Source organism: Miniopterus schreibersii (assembly GCF_964146895.1).
Source record: "Miniopterus schreibersii genome assembly, chromosome: 5".
NCBI lineage: Eukaryota > Metazoa > Chordata > Mammalia > Chiroptera > Miniopteridae > Miniopterus > Miniopterus schreibersii.
In genome coordinates, this window is record NC_138106.1 from 90,404,428 (window position 1) to 90,431,836 (window position 27,409).

The 27,409-nt window shown below is 50.8% G+C and overlaps 1 protein-coding gene across 9 annotated transcripts in view; it reads left to right on the plus strand.

The window, feature by feature from the left end:
* IQSEC1 (IQ motif and Sec7 domain ArfGEF 1) overlaps window positions 1–27,409 on the plus strand; it is a gene marked incomplete at its 5' end in the record, with an annotated part of 201,931 nt that overhangs the window by 52,539 nt on the left and 121,983 nt on the right. For 2 of the 9 annotated variants that reach the window (XM_081138979.1, XM_081138973.1), the window contains one exon: window positions 3,783–3,850. The exons of the other annotated variants lie outside the window; for them this stretch is intronic. In XM_081138979.1, coding sequence (XP_080995105.1) covers window positions 3,783–3,850 — 68 coding nt within the window. Of the gene's footprint in view, window positions 1–3,782; window positions 3,851–27,409 lie in introns of those variants that run through there. 9 annotated transcript variants of the gene reach the window in all.

The following is a 27,409-nucleotide window of genomic DNA, read 5'->3' on the forward strand; positions in this document are numbered from 1 at the left end:
ATTCCTGGTTCCCGGGGGGTCGGCCAGGAGGCCTGTGAGTGCTGTTGTGTGACTACAGAGGCAGCTTGCAGGGGTCCAGAAGCTCAATGCAGATGGCATATGGCAAAGGCCTCCTATCCCAGCCCAGGCATGGTCTTTCTTTTGCAGGTGAAGGTCTGTTGTGGGGAGGGAGGGTGGTGGGTGTTAGAGCAACCCTATGGTGGACAGTGGAATATGGGCCAGAGGTGGGGAGACCCCTTGAGAGGGCACACAGAGAACTAGTGAGCAGGCCAGGGCCAGCGTAGCCTCAAGAACCCCACCCTTGCCTTCAGCTCACAGGTGGGAGTGGAGTAGAGGTCCCCATTTTGTGGATGAGCCAGGCAGACATAACGCAGAGTTGGGGGATTTCAAAGCCCTGAGGACCACAGACACTCTTCACAGGCAAGCAGAGGGGACAAACCCACTAGGCCTGGAGGCTGGCCCAAGGCTCGTGGACCCTCACTGGCCCCCAGAAGAGTGGCACCCCCCAGTCACGTCCGCCTGAATGGAGTCCTCATCGGTGGCCGCCCGTCCTGGAGCTGCTGCCTCCCTCCGGTGACCACAAGCCTGAGCCGGCCAAGTTCTCCGCAGCATCAGCGTCTCCCAGGGAACAAGCGGCTTCTTTCCTCGCCTGAGCGGCATGACCTCATCCTCAGGGGACTGTGTGAATCACGGGCTCAGCTGGAGGCCGGCCAGCGCGCTGGAGCCCGGCTGGGCTGTGTGGCTGGGAGAGGGGACAGCTGAGGGAGTGGGCGTTTCCACGCAGACTCGCTGCCTTCTGATGACCCACTGTGGCCTCCTGCTGTTGGTCCCCACTGTAAGAGGGGGGACAGCCAGCCGCTGAGCACCTAACATCTGCCCAGCAGTGACAGGTGCTTTTGAAATGACAGCTGAGGTCAGGGGCTGCCGTCCTACAGAAGATGACCCAGGGTCACACATCGCACAGGCCTGATGTCACTGTCCTCACCGCAGCCAGGAGGGTCGGGGCCACTGAGGCCCGGATAGCTGAGATGACTTGTATAGGGACAAGGGGGTCAGAGATGAATAAGGGGCCTGGTGCGTGGTCAGGGCGAGTGTGGCAGTGGGCATTCAGGAGACCCCTAAGCACTGGGCGCCTAAGTCCTCGTGCATAAAGTGGGGATGATGCCGCACCCCAGGACGGTTGAGGAGCCAGGAGGGCGTTCTGAGAACAGTGTGGAAACAGGGGGCCACACACCCCAGGTTGTCCCCACTAGGCACTCTTGCTGTGTGAAAAGTTTTGCTGGCATCAGAACCTTGGGACAAAGCAGGGTGAGCTGGGGGGCATATGCTGCTAGGTTTGAGGCTGGACCAGGGTGATGGCTATGGAGTGGGGTTGCCAGGATCTTCTAACCCTGGACCCTCAAGGGCCACCCTGTGAGTCGGTGGGAACGCGGGCTCCTGGCGGCTCCTGCTGGGCAGGCTCCCTGCGCTACTTCTGTATGCTCAGACTCACCCCAAGGCTTTCCTAACCCTCAGACAGTCCCCTTATCTATCTAAACCAAGAAAGCAGCTTTCTGAAAAGTAAGCAATGCCCTTTGGAAGCTGGGGAAAGCCACACCCATTTCTGTGCCTTAGTTTCCCCATCTATAAAATGGGAAGAGAGAAGCCCTAATGGGATGCTGTTAGAAAGGACACGAACACAGGTGGACGTAGCCAGGAGGAACAAAGAAGTGAGGTCCCAGGCCCTAGAGAGGTTTTGGTGATGGGGCATCTTCCAGGAGAGGAACTTGGAACGGGCCCCCACAAGCATCTTGGGCCTCTGGTCCTAAAAATGACACCTGTTCTGATATCACCTCCAGGGTCAAAGTGCCACTTGCTTCTATCAGGTGCCAGCCATGACTGAGTTTGGCACAGAGCCGGCACACCGGTGGGTGTCCCTGGGGCTGAGTCCAGGCCCAGGGGGTCTGCTCCAGAGCTTGGGGCTGTAGGGCCAGGAGACATGGGAAATCAGAGACTGGTGGGCAACACAAGGGCTTGAGGTAGAGAGAGAAAAGCTTCAGATTTGCCAGGGACGTGACAGGCCACGGATGGAAACCCAGGGTTCCAGGTGAGAGGCAAAGGGCTGACAGGGAGCAGGTGTCAGGAAGATGCCTCGGGAGGAGAAAGAGGTTGTTACAATCTCTTTCTTGACTCTGAATGGACAAGGGACCACCCAGACCAGAGGGGAGTGAGTGAGTGCAGGTAGAGACCCACTATGGTGGCTTTTGATGAGGCGGAGAGAGAATTTGGGGTTCTAGGGCCCCCAGAGAGGCCACCGCCTTTGTAGAAACCCATCTTGCTTTCAGATAAAAAGTTCTTTTTTATCCCTGGCTTGGGATAAGTGAGCATGCAGCTGTGCCCCTTGCTGTGGGAACCAGGCTGGGATCTGAGACGGAATTCGCATCCTGCACAGGCCATACTGGGGACCTGGGGGCCCTCTGTGGACAAGGGATGCCCCTCTGTGGCCCTTGGTTTCCTCATGGGTGAGGATGGCACTGGCAGCTGCACGATGCCCAGGGCCCCGCAGGGTGCCCGAGTCTGGGCCCACTTGTCCCCTGGGGGACGTCCTGGGGGCTGGGGACAGGAACAGGTAGGGTCTACAAGCTCCAGTTTTGACCTGTGAGTCATTCTCGCTGGGGGCTCTGCCTGGGCAGCCCCAACTGCCTGCCCTGGGCTGGGCCTGGCAGCATTGGTGGGGGTGAGGGTGGAGACTCCATCTGGGGCCCCAATCTGGAAAGGCCCAAATTCAGCTCAGGCTCAGACCCCAGGGCTGCACAGAGGGGCCCTGCCCTCAGCCCTACTCTCTGCCCCGTCTCTACACAGCGGAGCTGGCTTGCAGCCAGACTATAAGGTTCAGGTCTCATCTCTACCACTAGGCCTGTAACTCCCCTTATCTGTGCCTCACTTCTCTCACGGGTGCAATGGGCTGATGATAAATCCACTTTATAAGGCTGTGGGGAGGATTCGATGAGTTGGTCTGGACCTGTGTCCAGGGCTCTGAGAGCCCGAGGTGATGAGGCTACAGAGGAGTCAGCCTCAGCCGCAAGGAGGTGGCCTGTCCAGGGCTGAAAGTGGCCTCTCTCACTAGGAGACCCTCGTGGGCTGGCCAGTCTCCCAGGAAGCAGCACTGATTGTCTTTACTTTTCTGTCTGCCCCAAGCTTCCCCCAGGAGCCGAGCAGGCCGACAGCCTCTTTCTGGCCTGGCCAGTGCTTGTGGTGGGCCGGGCGTGGGCAGGCAGGCGGGTGTTGGGTTTAGGCCTCTGGGGAAATGGGAGAGGATGTGGGCCCGCCCTCGCCTCCCGCCCACCTTCCCCCCTCAGGCTCGGGCTCTCCCCTCCCCTGCCAGCCTTTGGACACAGGCAGCCGGGCTGTGTGCTTTCCCTCCGGCAGACACCCCTTGCCTGTCCCACCCCAAGTGACTCACCGTTGCCCTGGCCCCCAGCCACTGCCGTCTCCTGGCAGGAGGGGGCGCAAGGTTGTGCAGAAGCCACAGAGCCTGGTGTGCAAGGGCTGCCGGCCAGGAGGGTCTGGAGCGGTGGACTGCCAGTCAGCGTCCCACGGCTGGCGGGGGCGGCAGGGCCCCGTGGCTGGGACCTGCTGGGCCTCACCCTCTCCCCTGGCATTTGGGCCTTTTCTCTCTTCCCACCGTGAAGTAAGTGGCTTGACAGCCAATGAGAAGGGCCAGCCCCTGGCTGGAGGGAGACCAGGTTCGGAGGGCAGTGGCCGTGGGCCCCTTGGCCACCCACTCCCCCGCCTAGCCAGGCATGAAGGGTGGCGGCAGCGCCGTGTGGAGCCTTATGTGGAAGTACTGCATCTCCGTGAGGACCCTCAGGTACCGGGGGACGTGGTGGACACAGCTCTGCCTGGCCACTGCCTGTGGGGGCAGCGGGGCGGGCAGGCAGGCTGGCCAGTTTACATGGGCCCTAGGAGGTCTGGGGCAGCCTCAGACTGGGAGAGCAGGGCTGGAGGGCGGGGAAGCAGGCAGGCATTCTCTGGAGAAACTCAGTCTCTAATGAGGAGGGAGGGGGGAGAATGGAAGGATGGCCCTGGAGTGTGCGGGCACTTGGCTGGAACCCCGAGGGCCACTGGGGGATGCCAGCGGCAGATACAGTGTGGTTGACAAACTCCCCGGTGTGCGTGGGATTTGGCGTTTGTTACATAGCACAGGGACACTGAGCACAGCTGTGTGACTTTAGCCCTGTTTTTACCCTCTCTGAGTCTGCCCACTGGCAAAATGGGGCTCCCACTCTCCTTCAGAGCACAGTGTAGGCTGTTTTACATGACCGTCAGGGGCAGACTCGGGCACCTGGCTGCCCAAGTTTAAAACTGGCTTTGGCCTTACCAACAATGTGAGGTGGCTTCACCTCTTGGCCCTCATAATTGGGTATATATTAAGCTATATAAGCCTGCCTCCCTGCAGTTCCTTATAGGTTTAGTGAGGATTAAATCGGGTGATATACAAAGAACAGGGCCCAGCAGGGCTGAGGCACTGAGTGAGTGTTACTACTCCTGCTGATGGCGCGCCTCCCCTGAGCTGGACAGATGGAGGTGCGGCTGGAAGGGGCCCTGAGGTGGAGATGGAGGCAGAGCAGGGCTGGGCGGCTGAAAGGATTCAGACCAGTGAGCATGAAACCAGATCCTGTGTGATCTCAGGCAAGGCTGCCGTCTCAGTCCCACCTGTAAAGGAGCTCTGGGTGAGACCAGGATTTATATCTGTGAGGGGCTTAAAGAGGCAGCCACCTATTAGGAAGACATGTACCTGGATACCACCTAAGAGCATATTTTTTACTTAAAGGGAAGTTTTACAAAGGGTAAGGGATTAGGAGATTCTCCCTCTTTCTTCCCACCCTCAGTATTTGGTATATAGTAAACTATATAAGCCTTCCTTCCTTCCTTCCTCCCTTCCTTCCTCCCTCCCTCCCTCCCTCCCTCCCTCCCTCCCTTCCTTCCTTCCTTCCTTCCTTTTTATCCCAAAATACTTGTCACAGTTTATAGGAAATACCTATAATAAATTAAATAATAAGACATCAGGACCAGGAAAATTACAGTTTAGAATAGGGTACCATGACCTGGGCAGGAGTATAGAGCAGAATAGATATTTGTAGCATCCTGAGGTCCTTCTGTTGTGAAATTGCTGAGCTTCCTTGCAGCCAAAGGGAAAGGAGGAACCCAGCCATGCATCTCACTCTCACTATGACAAGAAGCCATTGTCATAATGGCTACAGTTGGGTGGATGGGTGGGCGGGTGAGGGCGGGAGGCACGGCAGGAACAGGCCTCAGGCCTGCGCATGCTTTAGGGGCAGTGAGGGCCGAGGGCTTCCCTAGATGGGATGCTGGCTAGCCGTGGGAATGGCTGCCCTGGAGTGAGTCGGTGGCAGCCTGCCCCTCCTCAGACCCGGGAAAGACCTCTTGGAGTCCAGGGCCGGCAGGGGACGCACCCCTGGGCGTGGGTGAGTGCGCCATGTGCCCTCTTCGTAACTGTGCTGCTTTTTCCTGCTTCTGATTGTGTCCCATGGTGTTTGGGGATTGGCGCCCTGGAAACCTCAGGGTTATTTACAAGATTCAGTGGGCCTGGCTGTGCCACAAAGAGTAGCCCAGCCTCAGAGCCCAGGGACTGGCCTCTCCATGCCTCAGTTTCCTCTTCTCCTGAGTGGGGATCACACAGGCTGCTCAGCAGGCTGTGGGGCAGAGCCTGTGTGGCTCGTAAATGCTGGCAGTGTTGCAGCCGCTTAGCCAGACAGTGGTGATGGGCAGGATTTATATCTGCGCCTGCACCAAAGGGCTGCTGTGAGTACTGGGAGGGTGGACGTGGGGACCATGATTAGCACTGGGCTCACCCCAAACCTCACTGAACATCCATAAGTACAGGGCACCTCCACGGTGAGTTGGGGAAGATGGCCTTGGGGGGATCCAGGAATCATGCTCTGCCCTTCCCCATTTTGTTGGGGACCTCCAAGGTGGCTAAGACCACTCCCTGAGAGACGGACGGAGCTGGCCTTTGCTGGGGTCCTAACCCCTTCAGCTGTCAGGGGAGACCTGAGTCAGCAGGTCTGTGGCCCCAGGCAGGGCTGGTGGCAGCCACAGGGATGAATTGGAGGGTGTGGGACAGTGCATAGTTTTCCACTTGCATCTTCAGATTCCCCTCCACATGAGCTGGCCGAGTCCCACTCACAGCCGGAAAAACATGAGGTGTGAGTGGGAGTAGACTGCCGCCAGCCAGCCCTGACCCTCTGCCCTGGGGTTTGGAGACTGCAGCCAAGAAACCAGGGGCAGGGTCTCTAGGCCTTTGGCCTGAGGTCACTGAGAGGGGATCCCCTGGCCCTGGGCCATTTCCCGGACAGAGCGGCTTAGGAGTTGGGCACACTGGGTCCATGGGCAGCAGCAGTAGGTGGTGGGATATGCAGTGCTGGGCAAGTTACTGACCTTCTCCGGGCCCGTTTCCTTACTGTAAAGTGAGGAGAGCAGTGCCAGCTGGGTGGGCTTTGGGGGAAGATTCTAACTGGATTCTGCTGGCTCAGCACCCAGTGGGCAGCTTCCCTGGGATCCCTGTCCCCCTCCTTCCCTCTGACTGTCAGCGTGGAGGGAGGCGGAGTGATGAGGTGGGGAGAACACAGGCTTGGCAGTGAGGCCTACCTGAGTCTGAAACTTGTTTCAACCCCTTTCTGCCACGTAAAAGCCTTTTAGGGTTATTCTGAGATTAAATGAATTGATTCCGTGGGCCTGCCCAGGGCAGGGTGGGTGCTGTAGGGTGGGGTGTGACCCAGTCTCTGAGTACACACCGCCAGCCCCTGTCTGCCGCAGGCTTTAGTCTGTGGTACTAGGAATCCTCAGCTTCTGGGGTCAGACAGGAAAATCACTTTTGCATCTCGCCTTATTTCAGGAACAAAAGATTATTTTTTGTGCCTTGAAGTCCAGTGGGGCATTTGAGCTACCTAGTGATCCAGGCAGCCCACTTGGGATGCTGGGTAGCGATGGGGCAGGGCCTGGGCTGAGCAGACCTGTCCCCTAGTCCCTCCCCCTTCGTAGTGCATCTGGAGAGAAGTGGGGAACAGCTGGCAGCCTTGGTCTGGGAGCTTCCAGGGAGCTTCCCCGATAATTAGCCACCCGATGCCCCTCAGCGGAGGCCTTGTGCCTGCACCCCCTGGGACTGGGAGCTCCTGGCGTGCTAGCCTGGGCTAGGCGTGGGCAGGTCCGTTGCTCAGAAACCCTCTCCTACACGGAGCTGGCACCTCTCTTCCCGTGATGCCTCCCTCCACACAGCACACCGGGCCTGTGCTCCGGGCCCCTACCCGTCTACTCCCCCGTCCCGGCACAGCTTGCAGCGGCAGGACTCGCCGAGGCTGAGGATGTCTTCAGTCCCGCCTCATCTTTTCCTGCTGGACACGCACCGCTGTCCCTCCCCTCTCTGGGCAGGGGTCGGAGCTGAGTGAGGCGCAGGGCAGCGTTCGAGCTGCACCCCCTTGCTCTGGGCACTGCCCAGACCACACACGGACCCTTCTCATGGCTGCTGTGCCTTTGCATCCATGGGCCGCCTGCCATGTCGGTGCAGAGCCCTCCGCGCTGCTCCCGGGCCTGCCCCACGTGGCGTCTGCGTGCAGGCTGAGGACCTCACTCTGTGCCTGGCACTGTATCGGGTGCTCGGTATCCATTCTGACTCCCTCCTATGAGGAGCACCGCCCCATGGACAAGGAACGGGGCCCGAGGGCCTTGCATTATTAGTGTCCTGCCACGGCCGTTGGTGAGGCCCTTCTTGGCGGGTGAGGCACTTGTCCTCAGAGAGCTCAGAGCCAGCAGGGAGCTTCCATGGACACAGGCAACGGCAGCAGACGGTGGAAAAGGCTTAGCACCTACTATGTGCCAGGCCTGTACTGGGCTCTGGCGGACAGGCCAGAGTAAGGTGGAAGGCCCGGGCCTCATGGGGCTGACATTCAGGCAGGAGAGAAACAGTAAACAACACAAAGAGATGAGGATGTCCGGGCAGGGGTTAGAGGCAAGAGGGGAACACTGGGCTGGGCGATAGAGCGGCAGGAGGGGCCCCGTGACCTGGGTGGTGAACTCTCGTAACTGGTGAGGGGTAAACTGGACGTGGACTGTCTGTGTAAGGGAATGTGTGGAGCCCTAAGGAGGCCGGCAGTGCCGATATGTGCCATGGCACAGGTAGCCCCTGAAAACATCGTGCTGAGTGAAACAGCCAGTCGCAGAGGACCACAGAGTGAGTGTCCACAATAGTTAAGCCCACAGGACAGGAAACTAGCAGTTATCTAGGGCTGGGAGCAGGGGATCAGAATGGCTGCTCCACCGGTACTGGGTTTCTCTTTGGAATGATGGAAATGTTCTAAATTGTGATGTTTGCATAGCTCTGTGAAAATACTGAAATCATTGAATTGTACACGTTAAATGGAGTGAATTTTATAGAGAGTGAATTATATTTTGATAAAACAGCCTTTTTAAAAAAAGGCTCTGGCTGGTGTGTCTAAGTGGTTAGGGTGTTGGCCTGCACACCAAAGGGTCACGGGTTTGATTCCTGGTCATGGGCATGGACCTGGGTTGCGGGTTCACTCCTCTCCCCCGTCAGGGTGCCTGTGGGAGGCAGCCAATCAATGTGTCTCTCTCACATCAATGTTTTTCTCTCTGTGTCTTTCCCCCTTCCACCCTCCCTTCTACTGTCTTTGAAAAAGCAATGGAAAAAATATCCTCAGGTGAGGATTTTTAAAAAGGCCTGTGTGAGAAGGTGGCCTTGAGGGGAGAGGAGCAGGAAGGAGCGATCTTGCAGAGCCAGGAAAGAGCGCTGCAGGGAGGCAGGCCCTGCCTCGCACTGGAAGGCTGGGCAGGGTCTGGAGAGTGCGCTGGGTGAGGGGGACAGGGCAGGCTCTTCAGCAGGATAATCACTGGGTGTGCTGTCCGTTTGGAAGCGATCTTTCGGGTTGCTGTGAGGAAATGAGGCTGTGGAGAGGGAGGGGCAGGGACTCGGCGGGGGAGGGGGTCCTGGAGAGCCTGGTCAGGAGGCAGTGGCCCCTTCTAGAGAGATGATGAATGACACCTAAAGGAGACAGACCGGCAGACTGGCAGTTGGAATTCAGATGGGAGAGGAGGCTTCCTGGAGGAGGGACCTGGGCATGGCCTCCAGAAATGGGGGATGGGCCTGGAAGGGGGCAGTGATGAAAGGGCTCTGCAGGTGGTAAGCACCAGGGTGGGGAGCGCAGCCTGGCCGTGAGAGACCAGCTGACTGCCCTGCCCCTGCCCCTGCCCCTGCCGTGCCACCTGGTTCCCATTCAGGCCCAGCTGCTTTAGAGTAAGTAGGGCAGCCTTTCTCCAGGGCTGCCTTTGTCCTGCACGCTCGGGCTGGCCCTCAGTGAGAGTGTTAGCACCCACATGGCTGGTGACCCAGTGTGCCTGCTGCTCTGAACAAAGCAGCCTCAGGAAACTGGAGTGGCCCCGAAACACGATCAGCCATGAGAGACTGGCCAGGGAGGGAGCTGTATTATTTATTGACTGGAGCCTCTAGGCCTGCCTGGTGATAGAACAGCAAAAGAGGCCATTTGGACTGGCCAGACCTTGAAAGAGCCCCCTGGGCACTGTCTGGGACCCAGTGGGAGGGTGGGTGGGGGCCCCAGGGTGCCTGGCACCCTCTCCCCGGGGTGTGGTTTCCTGGATGCTGGCCTGGCTGAGCAGGGAGGAAGTCAGACGTCAGGCTGCAGTGGGGAGGGCCCACAGCTTGTCCCCAGGGGCCGTGGAGGCCGGCAGGGTGCTGGGGCTCCAGGAAGACCTCCACCCCATACCCTGTGACACTGTGAGTACCTGACACCTGGCCCAGGGCAGGGAGGGGTCTCGGCTGCCTGAGAAACCTGGGAGGGGCTGCTTACTGTGAGGGCCGCCTTCTGTGGTTAGAGTCTCCAGGCTCTTGCCAGGGTTTATGCTACTTTCTTGAGCCTGTTTTCTGCAGCCTCTCACACTACCTGGATGGCACATAGGCTCAGCAACCCCAGGTATTTTCCCACAGCTGCCTGGAAAGGCAGCCTTGGTTGCAGGAGGGAAGTCCTTTCACAGCTCTGGGCATCAGACCAGCCCCAGGCCCTGGTTGGTTCTTTACCGGGGAACCTCAAAACCACCCTAAGAAAGACGGACTCTTGAGAGCCTCATTCTAAAGCTGAGTAAACTGAGGCCTGCAGAGGTCACACAGTTGCCTGGGGCCCCTGCAGTGTGCTTGGTGCAGTTTCCTCCCTCAGCTGCTGCCCCTCACTCCTGGAGCATAAGCTTTGAGCACATGGGGTCCAGGCAGAGGGAGCAGAAGGCTTCCCTGGCTCCAGGACCTGCGGCTCCTGCCATCTGTCAGTCCACTGGGGTTGACTTTGTGCTGAGAGGACACTGACTTAGACAGGCCTCTCCCTTAAGGCTCCCCAGGGCCATTTCCCCATCTCTGCCGTGTGCCCCTGGAACCCCCACGACCCACTGACAACTTCAGCTTTCTGAAATGATCAGAGCAGAACTTTGGGGACATGCAGATCCCCAAGTCTGGGAGGGACTTGGAGGATGATCCCCAGGTAGGTGGGAAGCTTTGGATGGAGAATGAGAGGCCCGGTGAGGCTTTTGGCATTACCCCTTGAGAAGTCCCCTTTGATGAGATGGGACCTGGAGATCCCCACTGAGTCCTGTTTCTCCATCTCAGCCTCACAACAGCCTGAGAAGAATGATCACCACTGTGGTTATGTGGAAACTGCCCAAGAATGTCAGCGTGTCTGTGTAGTGTTCCACGGAGGTGTACGTTGGGGAGCTGGGGTTTGAACCTGGAGTGTCCCTGAGCCCCTCAGTGCACCATGTGGTCTCTGTCTTGGGGGTAAGGGGCAGGGTGAGCCACCTCATGACTTCCCTATCACTGGGTCTCAGTTTTGCTGCCAGTAGTGGGTTGGACTCCAGTGCTAAGGAATGGGCTGTCTGCCCCACCGGCCCCTAAAACTTGGGGTGGAGTGGGAGGACATTCAGCTGCAGAAGTAGCAGCCCCAGGGCTGCTCTCTGTAGAGCCCCTGAGACTGCAGTGAGCCAGGCCGCATGTGGGTGAAAGATGGCCCAGCTTCACGGCTGGGAGGACAAGGGAGCATGCACATAGTGAGCACCTGCTGCATGCCTGTTGCTTCCATATGATGCCTCGCTCCAGTCCTGGAGCAGCCCCTGGAGTTCTTCATCTCCATTCGGCAGAGAATAAAATAGGTGCTGGAGCAAAAGTCATTTCTAAATAGTCATTCAAGTGGACTTCCCCTTGAACTTAGAATCTGGGACTCACGGGTTGGCTGATTCAGTGGCTTCTTGTCCGCCATCGAGAAGCTGCTAGGTGCCAGCTGTGGCAGAGACATGTGGGGAAGTCACCATATTCACAACAGTTGTGTGTTGAAACACCTTCCCAGCAGACTAACCACACTGGAAGCCGGAAACAAACATAGTAAATCTGAAACCTGATGCCTGCGAAACATGGGCACAGCTTAGCCATAGGCTAGGCATGCCTTGGGAAGCCAAAGACCCCCTGCAGAAGTGGGTGTGCGTTCCACCTGCTCTTGAGCAACCAGAGGCAGCCAGCTTGGTTCTGAGTTTTAATCGGTATGTTTTTACACCACTTCCAAGCTGCCCCCAAGCAGTGTGTTCCTGCATGGCCGAGGCGAGCAGGCGGGGGACAGCGTGGGTGGGAGCAGGAAGATGGAGGTCAGGTCCCAGCTCCCCACTGGTGCTGTAACCCCTTGCGGATACCTCCCTGAGCCTCGGCTTCCTCCTCTGTAAAGTGGGGACAGCACTGCGCAGGGCGAGGACCGGGTAGCCTGCGTGCACTGCCCTTGTGCAGTGATGACTCAGTGAGTATTAACCCTAACTAAAATTAATGTTCTTGGTTTGATTATAACATTTTAAAAACTGTCATCTTTGCGATCCTGGACTTGAGCCAAACGGGAAATTGTTTGTTTCAGACTATAAGCCCCTGAGGGTAGGTGCCAGGGTTTTAGCCCTGTGTGCGCCAGCCAGGCCTGGGCCGCAGGAAACGCACTTGGTGAGTTAAAACCAAGTTTCCTTTCTTCTGCTGGCTTTGGGCTGCTTTTGTTCTTTTTCTAGATCTTTAAGATGTGATGTTGGGTTTTTTATTTGGGATTTCTCTTGTTTCTTGAGATAAGCCTGTATGATATAAAATTCCCTCTTATTACTGCTTTTGCTGCATCCCAGAAGTTTTGATATGTTGTAGTGTCACTATCATTTGTCTCTATATATCTTTTGATCTCACTTTTTATTTCTTCTTTGACCCAGTCATTTTTTAGTAGTATGTTGTTTAATCTCCATGTATTTGTGGGTTTCTTTCCTTCCTTTTTGCGGTTGATTTCTTATTTCAAGGCATCGTGGTCAGAGAATGTGCTTGGTATAATTTCAGTCTTTGTGAATTTGTTGATGCTAGTTCTGTGACCCAGCATATGGTCTGTTCTTGAGAAGGTTCCATGTGCCCTGGGGAAGAGTGTATAATCTGATGTTCTGGGATGAAAGGCTCTGTAAATGTCAACTATGTCTATTTAGTCTAGTGTTTCATTTAAGGCTGTTATTTCTTCATTGATTTTCTGTTTGGATGATCTTTCTAGAGCTGTCAATAGAGCATTAAGGTCCCCAACTATGACTGTGTTTTGATCTATTTCTCCCTTTAGTTCTGTGAGTACTTGCTTTATGATTTTGGTGCTCCCTTGTTGGGTGCATATATATTGAGAAGTGTTATATTTTCTTGATGTAGTGTCCCCTTTATAATTATGAAGTGTCCATCTTTGTCTCCTGTTATCTTTGTTGTCTTGAAATCTATTTTGTCAGATACAAGTGTGGCTACACCTGCTTTTCGGTGGATGTTATTTGCTTGGAGAATAATTTTCCACCTTTCACTTTGAATCTACCTTTGTCTTTGCTGCTCAGATGTGTCTCTTGAAGTCAGCATATGGTTGGGTTTTGTTTTTGATCCACTCTGCTACTCTGTGCCTCTCTACTGGTGAATTCAGACCATTTACATTTAGGGTAATTAGTGATGCATGAGGATTTCCTTTAGCTTTGTTATCTCTTGTTTTCTGGTAGCTCTGTGTCTCCACTGGTTCTTTTCCTTTGTCTTCTGTCTGCTGTTTTTGTTTGGTGGTGTTTCATACTTCTTTCCTCTGGGTCCTCTTTTTTTAAGCTATGTGTCTAAGTTGGGGGATTTTTGAGTGTGGTTACCATTAGGTTTATAAAAGATAAAGTTGCATGTATACAATGGTTTTTTTTGTTTGTTTCAAGTGCATCTGATGTTCACCCTTCTTTGCCAGTTCAGACCTTTACCCCTCCCCTTTTATGTTTTTGTCATCACAATTATCCCTGTTTATGCTGTAAGTTTTGTTGATCTTACTCATAGTGTTGTGACCTTCTGTTCTTTGTTTCAGGTAGAACAACTCCCTTGAGTATTTCCTGCAGTGGAGGTTTTCTGTTGATAAAATCTCTCAGCTTCTGAATGTCTGGGAACATCTTTATTTCTCCTACATATTTAAAGGATAATTTTGTTGGATATATTATTCATGGCTGGTAATGCCTGTCTTTCAGACATGTGAATATTTGGTTCCACTCTCTTCTGGCCTGTAGAGTTTTTGCTGAGAAGTCAGATGAAATTCTGACAGGTTTTCCTTTGTAGGCCACTTCCATCTTTTCCCTGGCTGCTTTGAGAGGTTTTTTTTTGGTCATTAATTTTTGACAGTTTTAATACAGTGTGCCTTGGAGAGGGCCTCTTTGGATGTAACTAGGTGTTCTGTTTGCTTCTTGGATTCGAGGATCTAGTCCTTTCCATAGGTTTGGGAAGTTCTCATTCACTATTTGTTTGAATACACTCTCTGTTCCCTTCACCCTCTCTTCTTCTTCTAGAATGCCTATTATTCTAATATTGCTTTCTCTGATGGAATCCAATAGTTCTCCTCTTCCATTTTTTTATGCTGAAGTCTCTCTCTTCTTCTCTCTGTGTCATTTCTAGATTACTATCTTCGATATCACTAATTCCTTTCTCCATCTGATTGTCTCTGTTTTCTATGCTCAGTAGCTCGTTCCTGATGTTCTTAATTGCATGCTTCATTTCCAGGATCTCTGATTGGCTCTTTTTTAACGTTTCAGTCTCTTTGGTAAGGTACTCATTTCGTTTACTTATTTGTTTTCTGAGTGCACTGAATTGCCTGTCTGTATTATCTCGCATCTTATTGACTGTTTTCAGAACTGCAATCTTGAAATCTCTGTCATTTACGTCACATATTCCCACGTGTCCCAGCTTGCTTCCTGGGGAGTTTTCATTTTCTTTCTGATCATCCTCCCCACCGTGGTTGTTCTGGTATTTGCTCCGCTCCTTCTAGGCATAAATGTTCCTTCTATAGCAAAGTTCTCTGAAGAGGTCTTTCTGCTATTTTCCAGTAGGTGGTGCTGAATCATAAGATTTTTTTTTTTACCTCTGTGATCTCCCAGACTTTACCTTCATGGGCCTCCATAAGACAGTACAGCTGTGCTGCTTAGGGCTGGGGTTTGCTTTGCCCTCACCATAATGAAGATCCTGGGCTTGGACCTCTGTGGGGTCCAGCCCCAAGCACCAAACCCTGGGATCATTCACAGAGGTTCCACTGCCATAGCTCTTGGTTTACAGATAAAATGTTCCTCGACCCGATACTGAGGGCAATGGGAGGTGAGTTTGGGGAGTCCAAGGGGATGGCAGGGCTCTTTGTTTCCATTTCTTTGTCAGAAACACATCTGCACAGCAGAACCCCATGCTCTGTCAGGCATCTGCTGGCTAAGTCACTGTTCACCCCACTGCCACTCCTGGGCTGCCCCCCACAGTTCTCTGTTCCTCCTGGCTGGCTGAAGGAATGGCCTGGGACTGCTGGCTTCCTCTCCTCTCCCTGCCATGCCACAAGCTCCTGGCTGCAGGGCTACGTCTGAGGGCCATCTGAGCTTTCCTCCCTTCTCACCTCCCCACTTATTCCTGGTTGCTCACCTTTAGATGTTTCAATGAGCAGGTCTCTCAGGCATGCCTCTGTGTTGAGTAGGGAATTCTTTGTTGAATTTAGTTCAGGGGAGAGGCCAAGGGGATCTCTGATGCTGCCATTCCTCTGATGTCACTCTCTCTCCTTCTGTTTCTAAAACAGACAGGGCTTCAGGTATAATTTGATTCAGGGGCTCAAACTGTCTCTCCAGACTGAGTTCTCCATTCCTGTCTCATGACTTCACTCCCAGGTTTACAATAGTCCTACAGCTGATAATTCCAGCAGAAACATGACAGCAGGGCTTTCCGGTCAGACTCCAGTGGTTTAGCTTTGGTCACTTGCCCATTCCTGGATTAATAACTTTGGTGAAGAGGCAGAATACTCTGGAGTTAAGGATGAAGTTAGCTGACACAAACTAGATAGACTAAGAGGGGAGGAGGCAGTTCACCAAAGAAAACTGGGGTACCTCACTCAAAGTGAGAATGGAGGCTGGGCAGGCAGATACATCTAACATCCACCCCTGTGATCTGACGGGACCTGCCAGGCTCGGTGCTAGGCGACTTAACATATGTCATCCCTTCCTGTCAGCCCGTCAGGTAGGGTTTCCTTCTATCCCAGTTTTGCAGATAAGAAAACTGAGGCTTAAAGAGATGCAGTCATTTGCCCAAAGTCACACCATTAGCAAATGGTCTCAAACTCCAAATCTGTTTGACCCCAAAGCCCAGACTCTTAACTGTCTGCTCCACTGCCTTTCAGTAAGCAGATTCGAGTTTGAAAAGGATGCCTCCAGAGCTTGAATGGAGGACTGACCTGCAGGGTGGAGACTGGAGACAAGGATGGGGTAGGAGGCTGGAGCCACACCTGTGGAGAGGAGGCTGCCCTAAGGGATGCACCTGTGGTATACACTGTCAACTTAGCTTTTGTTGTTTTCTTATGTAGATAAATATATTTGTTATCTAATCAGCTACATATATACATACACACACACACAAATATAGCAATATGTAGATATACATGCACACACAAATATATATGCATAATAATTATTGTGACTACTCATTTCTGCTTGGGATAGTTTTAGCAGGAGGATATGAAGTGTGAGGCCCCTGGGCCTGTAAGCTGGACTGATGCTCAGGCACAGGGGCATTTCCTAGGGAATTTCTGGAGGAAGTGATCAAAGGGAGGTGACCATCCACCTGATTTAGGACCAGGGTGGAAGTGGGCTGGATGGGGAAACAGCTACTACCCACTTCCTTTTTAGCCCTAAGACTTCCCAGTCAAGAGTCCCACCTCCCTGATGACATCACACCATGTCAGATGGTGTGAAGTCATCATTGCAAAAAGGGAAACTGAGGCAGTGAGAGCATAACACACTGTAACCTAGCTGTCACCACATGGGGAAGTCTGGGGGCCTGAGTACCAGTCCTAGACAGGCTGCTGCTTTGTTTTATGAGCTAGGCAAGTCACAGGGATAACGTGGGCCTTAGTTTTACATCTGCAGAATGGATCTATAATTGCCTGACAGAATGGACAAATGAATGAACCCTGTGCTGGGCTCCTTGCAGGTGTCGGTGCACGGCTGTTACAGTTCTTTCCTCTGTGTGGTGAACTCTCAGAAGGCATGAATGGCTGTAGATGTTAAGAGAGCTGGGCCCCAAGTCTAGCTCTCTTTTGTATAAGCTGTATGGCCTTGGGCAGGTCACTTCACTTCTCTGGTCCTCAGCTACCTTATCTGGAAAATCGCTTACCAAGCAACACCTCTAGGGTCACTGAGAAGATTAAGGGACGCCCAGTCCATGGGATGGGATTTTCTGGCATGACATGTTTCCACTGGACAGTTGGACAGTCCCTTCCCTTCATGACTCCCCTTCCTGCCCTGGAGTACATCGAGTTATTCTATTTAACCATTCAGTTAATATCTACTGAGCACCTACTATGTGCCAGGCACTGCTCAAAGTAGTAAGGAAGTCAGACCAAGACCCTTCCTCATCAGAGCTGACATTAGGGGTTGGGGAGACAGACAGGAAATAAGCAAACAATAGAACAAGATGCTTTTATTTTATTTTTAAATATATCTTTATTGATTTCAGACAGAGGAGGGGAGAGAGAGAGAAACATCAGTGATGAGAGAGTCATTGACCTGCTGTCCCCTGACCGGGAATCGAACCCCGACCTCCTGGGTCCTAGGTTGATCCTCAGCCACTGAGCCGTGCCGGCGGGGCCAACAGGATGCTTTAGATGTGCAGTGAGGACGAACCCTGGACGGGGTGGGGGAGATGGTGGGGCCTCTCAGCTGGGGATCAGCGAATAGGAGGTGGCCTGGCTGTGGAGGTAGGAGGAAGGTAGACAGCTGCCCAGGAATTCAGGCTCAGAGGAGAGAGGGCCAAGGGCTTCCAGCTCCCACTCCCAGGGTAGGCTGGGCCCTGCTTCCACCAGTTGTGAAGGATGAGGGTTCCTGTTGGGAGGTGTTTCATCTCATTTGTTAAACATTTGCTGGAGGCAGGGCCAACTGAGGCCCACCTCTGAGCTGCTGTGGGGAAGGGGAGATGTCCAGCAACCTGTGTTCACATGGCACTTGTCCTGGTTGCCTTGGAACCCCAGGCTGAAGGTGGTAAGTGGTGGTGGTGAAAGGGTGCTGCAGGGAGACGAAGCTGGGTTCAGCCCCAAACTTCAGAACTGCTGAGAACCTCACTGGTGATGCATGTGGTGATATGTCATCTGCAAGTACAGACAGTCCCAGCACTGCCCCCACCCCATGTGCCCACGTGGACCACGCCCTCCCTGGGCTGTGGCCTCCACACACAGATAATGACGGATGTTGTTCCTGGAGCATCTGTGTGGACTGGACACTGTTGGGCCCTGTACACCTGGTGCGCGTTTCAGTGACCCTGGTTCTCTGAGTACCCACCTATGCTTCCAGCCACGCTGCATGCCCGTTTAATTCTCACAGCAATCCTGTCAAGTAAGAATATCTACCCTGTTTTGCATATGGGGAAACAGAGGCAAGCCAAGTAACTTGTCCACATTTCTTGCCAGTTAGAAAGTGGCAGCATCAGAACGGGGATTGAGCTCTCCTTTGGGATTTGTAGGGTTGACCAGTGTAGAAGGTAGTGTAGGTGGAGAGAGGCTCCCATGCTCCCCACCCTGGCACTCGCCCTCCTCCCAGGTGGCAGCTGGCCTCCAGCTGGTGCCCCCACTGCTCATCACGTGGATGATTGACATGGCCTTTGGGCCAGCAGTGGGGGAAAGGCCCTGCCTGGTACATCTGGACACTGCTGAAGACAGAGCCTTGTGCTGACAGCGGTCCAGCTCCTTCTGGGGCCTTTACCCTCCACCCTCACTTGGGAGTGGAAGGGGTGTCTGCACGGAGTCTGCAGGCCGCAGGGTGGGGGCTCTGGGTAACAGGCAGACTAGGAAGCTGGGTGTGGCCCTGGCTGGTGTTGCTCAGTGGTTAGAGTGTCAGCCCATGAACCAAAGAATCATGGGCTTGATTCCCAGTCAAGGGCACCTACCTGGGTTGCAGGTTCAGTCCCCACCCCAGTCCAGGTTCAGTGAGTCTCACATCTATGTTTCTCTCTCCCCTCCCTCCCTCCCTCCCTCCCTCCCTCCCTCCCTCCCTCCCTCCCTCAAAAAAAAATCAATGGAAAAAATATCCTCAGGTGAGGATTAGCAAAATAAAAAAATAAATAAAAGCCGGATGGTTTCTAATTCTTAAAAAAAAAAAAAAAAAAAGCAGCAGCTGGGTCTGGGTGTGGGCAGGTCCTGGCAAGGGAGGCTTGGGCAGGTGTCTTCACTCCTGAATCTGCTTCCTCACCTGTGAGAGGAGAGCAGTTCCCACCCGTGGCAAGGGCACTGAATCCCACCCTGTAAATGCACCAGGAGAGGCTGGTCCGCTCAGCACCAACCGGACCTGCCTGACTCAGACCTTAGGCATCTCCCAAAGGCTGCTTCTCTCCTGCCCCACTCAGCTCTGCACTCTGTTTAAAGGACAGATAAGTTCCCCTGGGAGCTGTGGAGACTGCTCTTGGACACCACACACCCCCACACCCCACCCTGGGTCCAGGGGACACCTCAGGGCCCTGGGCTGGGCATGAGCTGTGACACCCCCCCCCCCCCCGCCCCAGGCAGTCTCACTGGTCGTGGCATGGTGACGTCTTGGTCAGCTTTCGCTGTGTAGTGGCTTCTTTCTGCGCAGGATTATGCTGACTGGTGTTAGGCCAATGCCGATACTGAAAGGAACCAGGCCGAGAAGTACTGTGAGAGGTTTAGAAGATTCTACTGAAGCATCCTCTCAGTGGGCTGAGACCAACAGTACGGTGTCAGCACCGAAAAAGAGTTAGGCCTTCTTTCATAGGGGCCTAAGATAGAGTACAATGTGGGTCTGTGTTGCATTCTCCAGCCATGAAGATTGTCAGAGGAACAGGATGTCTTGGAGGATAACAAGATGTTTTGCGGGTGCAACCTTGGTCAAGCAGAATGGTCAGGGCCTGTCTTTGCTTGCAGATGGGCTTGCTTGTGTCAGCGGCCCCAAACTATGGAGAAAAACATGCTTGGACAGATGATGTTACATAAAGCTTATTGAGCAAAACAGTCCATAGGTAAACCATCCTGACAGTTGGAAAATCTGGGCAGATACCCTGGCTCCCCTGGGCTCACTCATTTGCTGTGCTCCTCCAGAGGCTCAGCTGGCCTGGAGGGTCTGAGATGACCCCACTCACATGGCCCAGTGGCCCCTTCTCCATGGACAGGTCAGCTTCTGTCCACAATGGTTGGAGGTGGGGCTGCAAGATCTCTTGAGGCACAGCCTGGGAACTGACTTAAGCATCACTTCTACTACGTTCTACTGTGCAAAGAAAGTCATGTGGCCAAAGAGTAGGGAAATGGACCCCACCTATGGGTGGGAGGAGGCTAGGACAAGTCCCACTGCAGGGGGGCCTGGGTACCAGGATGGGGGAATCTGTGGCCATATTTTGTAGTCACAAAGTATGTATCATCGTAAGGATTTTACTGGGTTCTTGTCTTACAAAAGTTGGGGTGAGGGGAGCAGGTCTAACATCATTGCATACAAACCCAAAAACTACCCTGGTAAAATTACCCTTTAGTTGCTCCTTGTACAGAGTCCCTGGCTTGTATATCCTGCCTGTAGGGAACTCATGCCCATGTGAGCCTGCAGGCCTCTGAGCAGGACCAGATGAGGGCACCAAGGCTTGCCCAGGCATTTCAGCCTTTGTGGTGAGAAGGGGACCCTAAACCCCAGCTGTGAGTGGAAGGGGGTCTAACCCAGCAGCTCCCCTTCAGTGTCATCCCTTCTCTGTCCCCATTTAGCCTCTAGAGCAGCACTGCCCAAGGCAGAAACCACCATACATAAGCACTACCTAAGTTTCAATTAGCTAAAATTAAATAACAATACTTCATTTAAAAACTCAGTTCTCCATTTGCATTAACCATAGCCTTAGTGCTTAGTGGCTCACAGCTAAGAAGTGGAGAGTCAGGAGTCAGCTGGCCTGAGCCCAGCTCAGCCCCCTTGGTGCAGCCACCAACGTTCATGGTTAGCCAGGCCCTGAGCAGGCTGCTTGGGACAGAAACCTCATCTCAGTCACTGCCCTTGCTGGGTGTGGGTGGGCTGGTAGCATGTGGTGCCAGGTGTGAACAGGGCCAGTGGGGCTGGGCCCCTCCAGAAGGCCTGGCTCTGACCCCCTGCCTCCATGCAGACAGGACCAGCAACCGGTGCTGAGGAGCAGCCCTGGTGCCTCATCTTCCGGTGCCCCTGCTCCAACCCTGCTCTCCCCACCACTAGCGAGGGGCTCCATGTACTCTATCCAGTAATGGGAGGGTGCCTTGTGATCCCCCAAAATTGTAATAAACTCCCTTAGCACCACCTCACACACACCTGAGTGTTAGTATCCATGACCAAAAAATATAAACCACTAAGAACCCATTTCAGATGAGCTTGAAATCCATGAATTTTAGTAATTGCAACAGCATCTATTTTGTTTTGAAAGATAGTAGTTGTTTGGCCTACCAGTCATGGTGCATATGCATAGGGGATGCAAGAGCCCCTAAAATAACTCAGGGCTCCAAACTTGGGAATCCCTAGAACCTTTAGGTGCAGAAATCTGAGCAGGGTCGGGGCGGGGTGGGGGTTGGGATTGGGGAAGGCCACCTCGTGGATCTCCTTGTGCCAGCCCTTTGCATAGCTTCACACTGGTGTCTGGGGGGGGGAGGTGCCCTGCTCCCTGCAACCCTGCCCATGCGCAGCCCATAGCTCCCCTCCCTACCACCCTCTCTCCTGCTTATGTTCTGAACTCTGCTGCTGAGGTGGCCCAACATATTTGCCTGTTCCCTCTAGGCTGTGGGCCTCAGAATTGAAACCTGTGACCCTCTGCTGTGTGGGGACAGAAGTTGACTTTTTATAATCCAGAGGAATGGAGATGATTCAGACACCAATCCTTGCCCTCCAGGCACAGTGTCTGGTGGGAGCTGTAGCCCAGGCACGGCTGAGGGGTTTCCCTTCCATCTCCTCATGTGTTTCTGGCTCATGACTGAGCCCTTGCCTTCTGGCTGCTGGGATTCTACAGACACATGATGAGAGGGGCGCTGCCTATGGGAGTTGTGTTACACTAGGTCAGTGCTTTTTCTTCTTGTGGGGCCTGTGTTTTTTAATCGTTGATTCTTTAAGAGTTGTAGGAGTTGCTTTGTAATAATTTCAATCTTCAATAAGACCTGCAAGAATAATACAAAACAAATCTACCATGTACCCCTTTACCCAATTCATCATCAGTAACATTTCACCAAACTTCGCTCTCGCATTTTCTTCTGGATCCATCTGAGAGGTGGTTGCAAACATGGCAGTGAGGACTCTTACTCCTGAGGAATGTCAACGTAAGAAACAGTCAGACCTGTGAAGAATTTTGTGAGTGTATTTGAGCCAAACTGTGGACACATACTGAGAAGCAAAAGCTCAACAGATGGAGAAAATGCTCTAGAGGATGGCAGTGTTGCCCCTTATTTTATGCATTACAGTCAAAAGAGGAGCCACGCCATGAGTGGGTTACAGGGAATCCATTGGTGATAGATAGGGAGGCCAGAGAAAGCAAAGGGGGGGCCTCTGGGACTGGATGAGAGGTAAAACGATGGACGCACACATCTTTAACACAGGTGGGTGCAGGAGGGTTAACAGTCATCAATTAACATGACTGAGGGGATTTATGGGCTCTGCCCTGGTGCACTGGTTGTGCCCTGAGGGGTCTGGAAAAGGGGGAATCACTCTGACATTCCAAAGGAACATTATTGTAGACACAAAAGACAGTAGACAGGCTCAGTTAGGGTAAAGATTGACCTTTGTCAGGGAAGATGCCGGCCTAGGACCTGACTACACAGCCCAAACTGTTTTCAGTTTAAAAAGTTTTAATTTCAGACCATCCTGTGTGGTTACTTTAGGTCTCTGAGTTTGCAAGGCCACCACACAGGCCTCCCCTGAGCTTGTCAGGTTAGCATGTGGCCCGTTTTCGTCCACAGTAAGGACATTCTCTTACATGACCGTGGGCCAGTAGTCAAATCCAGGAAGTTTAACATTGACATGATACTAGAATTTATATACAATTTATAGTCAAATTAATGTCCTTTATGTCAAGTTTTTGTCCCAATCTAAGATCTTGCATTGCATTTAGTCATCAAGTGTTTTCTTAAATTATACCTTAATTAAGATATAATTTATCTACCATAAAATTCACTAATTTTAAGTACAGTGGAAACTTGGTTTTCACACTTAATTCATTCTGGAAGACTATTTAAGAAGCAGTTTGTTCAAAAACCAAATTATTTTTCCAATTAGAAATAATGTACATTGAATTAATCTGTTCCAGACCCCAAATGATTCCGTTTTAACCGTTCTTACGTACAGTACGTGTCTAATGTACTGCTTTGTCTATAAACAAACACTTCTTAAATTTATTGAACCATCCCCTACTAGCCTTAAGCAATCGCTTTCAGCACTCCAAGGTATCTCTCAGGTCAGCATGCGGCATCTTCGTTTTTTCACTTATCACTGCCTCCAGCTACCTGCTTTTCCTTTACCCAGATCAACAAAAGATTTTCTTGCATTGCCTGTGATTGTTGTTCTGTGAGCGCTATCACACCCTTAGCAACACCAACACTCTTGATGCCTCTTTATGTTTAAAAGTTGTGCTAATTGTCCATTTCATCAGCAACAAAAGCAACCCCCCCCCAAAAAACAACAGAGATGCCTGAGAGATGCATTTTGTAATGGTGATACATCAGCATGAAAGGGTTGTCAGGTCAAGAACTGAGGTTTTGTTAGAAAACGGAGATATTTTTCTGTGAACAACTTGGTTGAGAACCGAATTGTTTGAGAACTGAGGCTTGACCACCATTTAATTTATTTATTTTTAATTAATTCTAATTTACTTATTTATTTTTAATTTAATTTAATTGCAGTTTGCATTCAGCACTATTTTATATTAAGTTTCAGCTGTACGGCACAGTGGATAGACATTCATATAGGTTACAAAGTGTTCCCTCTGATAAATTAAGTGCCCACCTGGCATCATAGATAGTTATTACAATGTTATTGACTGTATTTCCTATGCTTTACCCATGCCTATTTTGTAACTACCAATTAGTACTTTTTTTTTTTTTAATCCTCACCTGAGGATACTTTTCCATTGCTTTTCAGAGAGAGTGGAAGGGAAGAGAGAGAGAAACACCGATATGAGAGAGACACATTGATTGGTTTCCTCCCGACCAGGGCTGGGGATCGAGCCTGCAACCGAGGTACATACCCTTTGCCAGAATCGAACCCAGGACCCTTCAGTCCAAAGGCTGATGCTCTAGCCACTGAGCCAAACTGGCCAGGGCCCAATTAGTACTTCTTAATCCCATCACCTTTTTTCACCACACCTGTCAGCACCCCTCTCCTCTGGCCTCCATCAGTTTGTTCTCTGTATCTATGAGTCTGTTTCTATTTCATTTGTTTATTTTGTTCTTTAGATTCCATGTATAAGTGAAGATATTTGTCTTTTTCTCTCAGGCTTATTTTACTTAGCATAATACCCTTTAGGTCCATCCATGCTGTTGCAAATAATATTTCGTTCTTTTTTATGGCTGTGTAATATTCCAATATATTACACTGGTTTTTTATTCATTCATCTATTGATGGGCATTTGAGTTGCCTCTATATCTTGGTTATTGTAAATAATGCTGTATTGAACATGGAGTGCATATATTCTTTCAAATTAGTCTTTTGGGTTTCTTTGTATATATACCCAGAAGTGGGTTGCTGGTGAAAGGTTAGGTTGGTGGTGCATGGGTAGCTAAATACCATCTTAGAAGGGTGAATAAAAAAAAATTATATTTATTAAAAGGGGATGGGGTACCCAAAGGGAAGGGCTGCACAGCACTGAGCCAAAGGGTCCATAATGGCAGCAAAATAAACTCGGGACAGTGAGACAAGGAAGGTGCATGGAAGAAGCAGCAGGAGAGCCCAGGCTGGGCTGCTCTGGCCACTGAGAGGTCAGAGAGAGGGGGCCTTGGGGCAGGTTCAGGGGGCGAGCCCAGACAAGCTGCCACTGCCCATTGCTCCCCTGGTTGCAACTCTCTTGGGTTCCTCCTCGGAGGGAAGAAGGGGGGAGGGAGATGGCGCTGCTGGCTTCCCTGGGGGAGGGGGCGCACACCGGGTCCTTTTTCCTGAGTGTATTTATCTCTTCTTGCAGGTGGGAATCTTAGGGGAGGTCTCAGGGGAGAATCTCAATAGAATATTCATCAGCTCTCCAGGGGTGCTCTTTCAGGGTCCTGGTCTCCACTGGTTGGTTGGTGACAGGGCGGGGTCATTAGTCAATGTGGCAGGTCCTGAGGCAGCCACAGCATCACTTGTCTGGTTTTGCTGCTTTTCTGGGCCTGGAGCTGAAATACAGCTGAGGCCTGGATGTTGTCTTCAGGGAGGAAATGCTCAGAGGGTCCAAACCTCACGACCAGCAATATCCTGGGGGAGGAGAGGTTCCCCTGGGCACAAAGTTCTTGTTCTCCCAGTTTCTCCCCTTGCTGAGCATCTGGGGCTTTCTGCCCTGGTGTTTCTGTACCTGAATTTTTGTACATGGCTTTCTGTACCTAGCCTATCTAATAGCTGGGTGAAAAGGCAGTTCCATTTTTAATTTTTTGAGGAACCTCCACACTGTCATCCATTGTGGGTACACTAATCTGCATTCCCACCAACAGTGCACGAAGGTTCCCTTTTCTCAATTCATTTATTGATGACAGCCATTCTGACAGGTGTGAGGTGATATCTCATTGTGATTTAATTTGCATTTTCCTGATAATTAGTGATATTGAGCATCATTTCATATGTATATTGGCCATCTGTAAGTCCTTTTTGGAGAAGTGTCTATTCAGGTCCTCTGCCCACTTTTTAATTTGATTATTTGTGTTTTTTTGGTGTTGAGTTGACTGAACTCTTTATAAATTTTAAATATTAACCTCATATTGAATGTATCATTGGAGAATATCTTCTTCCATTCAGTATGTTGTCTTTGTGTTGTTGTTGATGGTTTCCTTTGCTGTGTAAAAACTTTTTAGTTTGATGTAGTCCCATTTGTTTTTTGTTTGTTTCTTTTGCCCAAGGACATATGTTAGAAAAAATATTGCTAAGAACTATGTTAAAGAGTTTACTGCCTATGTTTCCTTCTAGGAGTTTTATGGTTTCAGGTCTTCCATTTATTTCTTTAATTCATTTTGAGTTTATTTTTGTATGTGGTGTGAGAAGGTGATCTAGTTTCATTTTTTGCATGTATCTGTCCATCTTTTCCAACAGCACTTATTAAATTTTTACCCCATTGTATGTTCTTGCTTCCTTAGTCATAGATTAATTAGCTATATAGGTGTGGGTTTATTTCTAGGCTCTCTACTCAGTTCCATTGATCTATGCCACTATACCAGGCTGTTTTGATTACTATGGCCTTGAAGTATTGTTTGATATCAGGTAGTGTGATACCTCCCACTGTGTTCTTCTTTTTTAAGATTGTTGTCACTATTTGGGGTCTTTTGTGTTTCCAAACAAATTTTTGGGTTATTTGTTCTAGTTCTATGAACTATGCTGTTGGTATATTGATAGGAATTGCACTGAATCTGTAGATTTCATTGGGTAGTATGGACATTTTAATGATGTTAATTCTTCCTACCCATGAACATTGTATATGTTTCCACTTATTTGTACCTTCCTCAACTTTTTCTTCGGTGTCTTATAATTTTCCAAGTACAGGTCTTTTACCTCCTTGGTTAAATTTATTCCTAGATGTTTTTATGCAATTGTGAATGGGATTGTTTTCTTAGTTTTTCTTTCTGATAGTTCATGATTGGTTTATAAAAATGCAGCCGATTTCTGAATTTTTTTTTGTATTTTACTACTTTACTGAATTCATTTATCAGTTCTGGTAGGTTTTGTGTGGAATTTTTAGGGTTCTTTATATACAGTATCATGTCATCTGCAAATAATGACAGTTTTATCTCTCTTTTCCAATTTAGATGCCTTTTATTTCTTTCTCTTGCCTGATTGCTGTGGCTAGGACTTCTAGCACTATGTTGAATAAGAGTGGTGATAGTGGACACCCCTGTCTTGTTCATGATCTTAGGGAAATGCTTTTAGTTTTTTCCCATTGAGTATGACATGGGTTTATTATGTTGAGGTATGTTCCCACTTTGCCGAGAATTTTTATCATAAATGGATGCTGAATTTTGTCAAATGCTCTTTCTGTATTATTGTTATGATCATATGATTTTTTATTCTTCATTTTGTTTATGTGATGTATCATATTAATTGATTTGCACATATGGAACCAATCTTGCACTCCAGGAATAAATCCCACTTGGTCATGGTGTATGATCTTTTTAATGTATTGCTGAATTTGTTTTGCTAATATTTTGTTGAAGATTTTAACATCTATATTCATCAGATATTGGCCTATAATTTTCTTCCTTTGTAGTGTCTTTATCTGGTTTTGGATAATGCTGGGCTCATAAAATGAGCTTGGTAGTCTTCCCTCCACTTGAATTTTTTGAAATAGTTTGAGAAGGATAGGTGTTGGTTCTTCTTTGAATGTTTGGTAATATTCATCTGTGAAGCCATCTGGTCCAAGAACTTTTGTTTGTTGGGAGTGTTTTTTTTAAATGTGTGCATAATATTTTAATATACGGATGCACCATAATTCATTTATTCAACTCTCCATTGATAATTCAGTTATTCAACTCTCTATTGTCCTCCCATTTTGGCTGCTCTCTGTTTTTGTTTCTGTGTATTAGATATATCTACTATGTCTTCAAGTCTTGGTATGGTGGCCTTATATAGTAGGTGTTCTGTGAGACTCAGTGGTGCAGTCTCCTTGATTACCTGAGCTAGG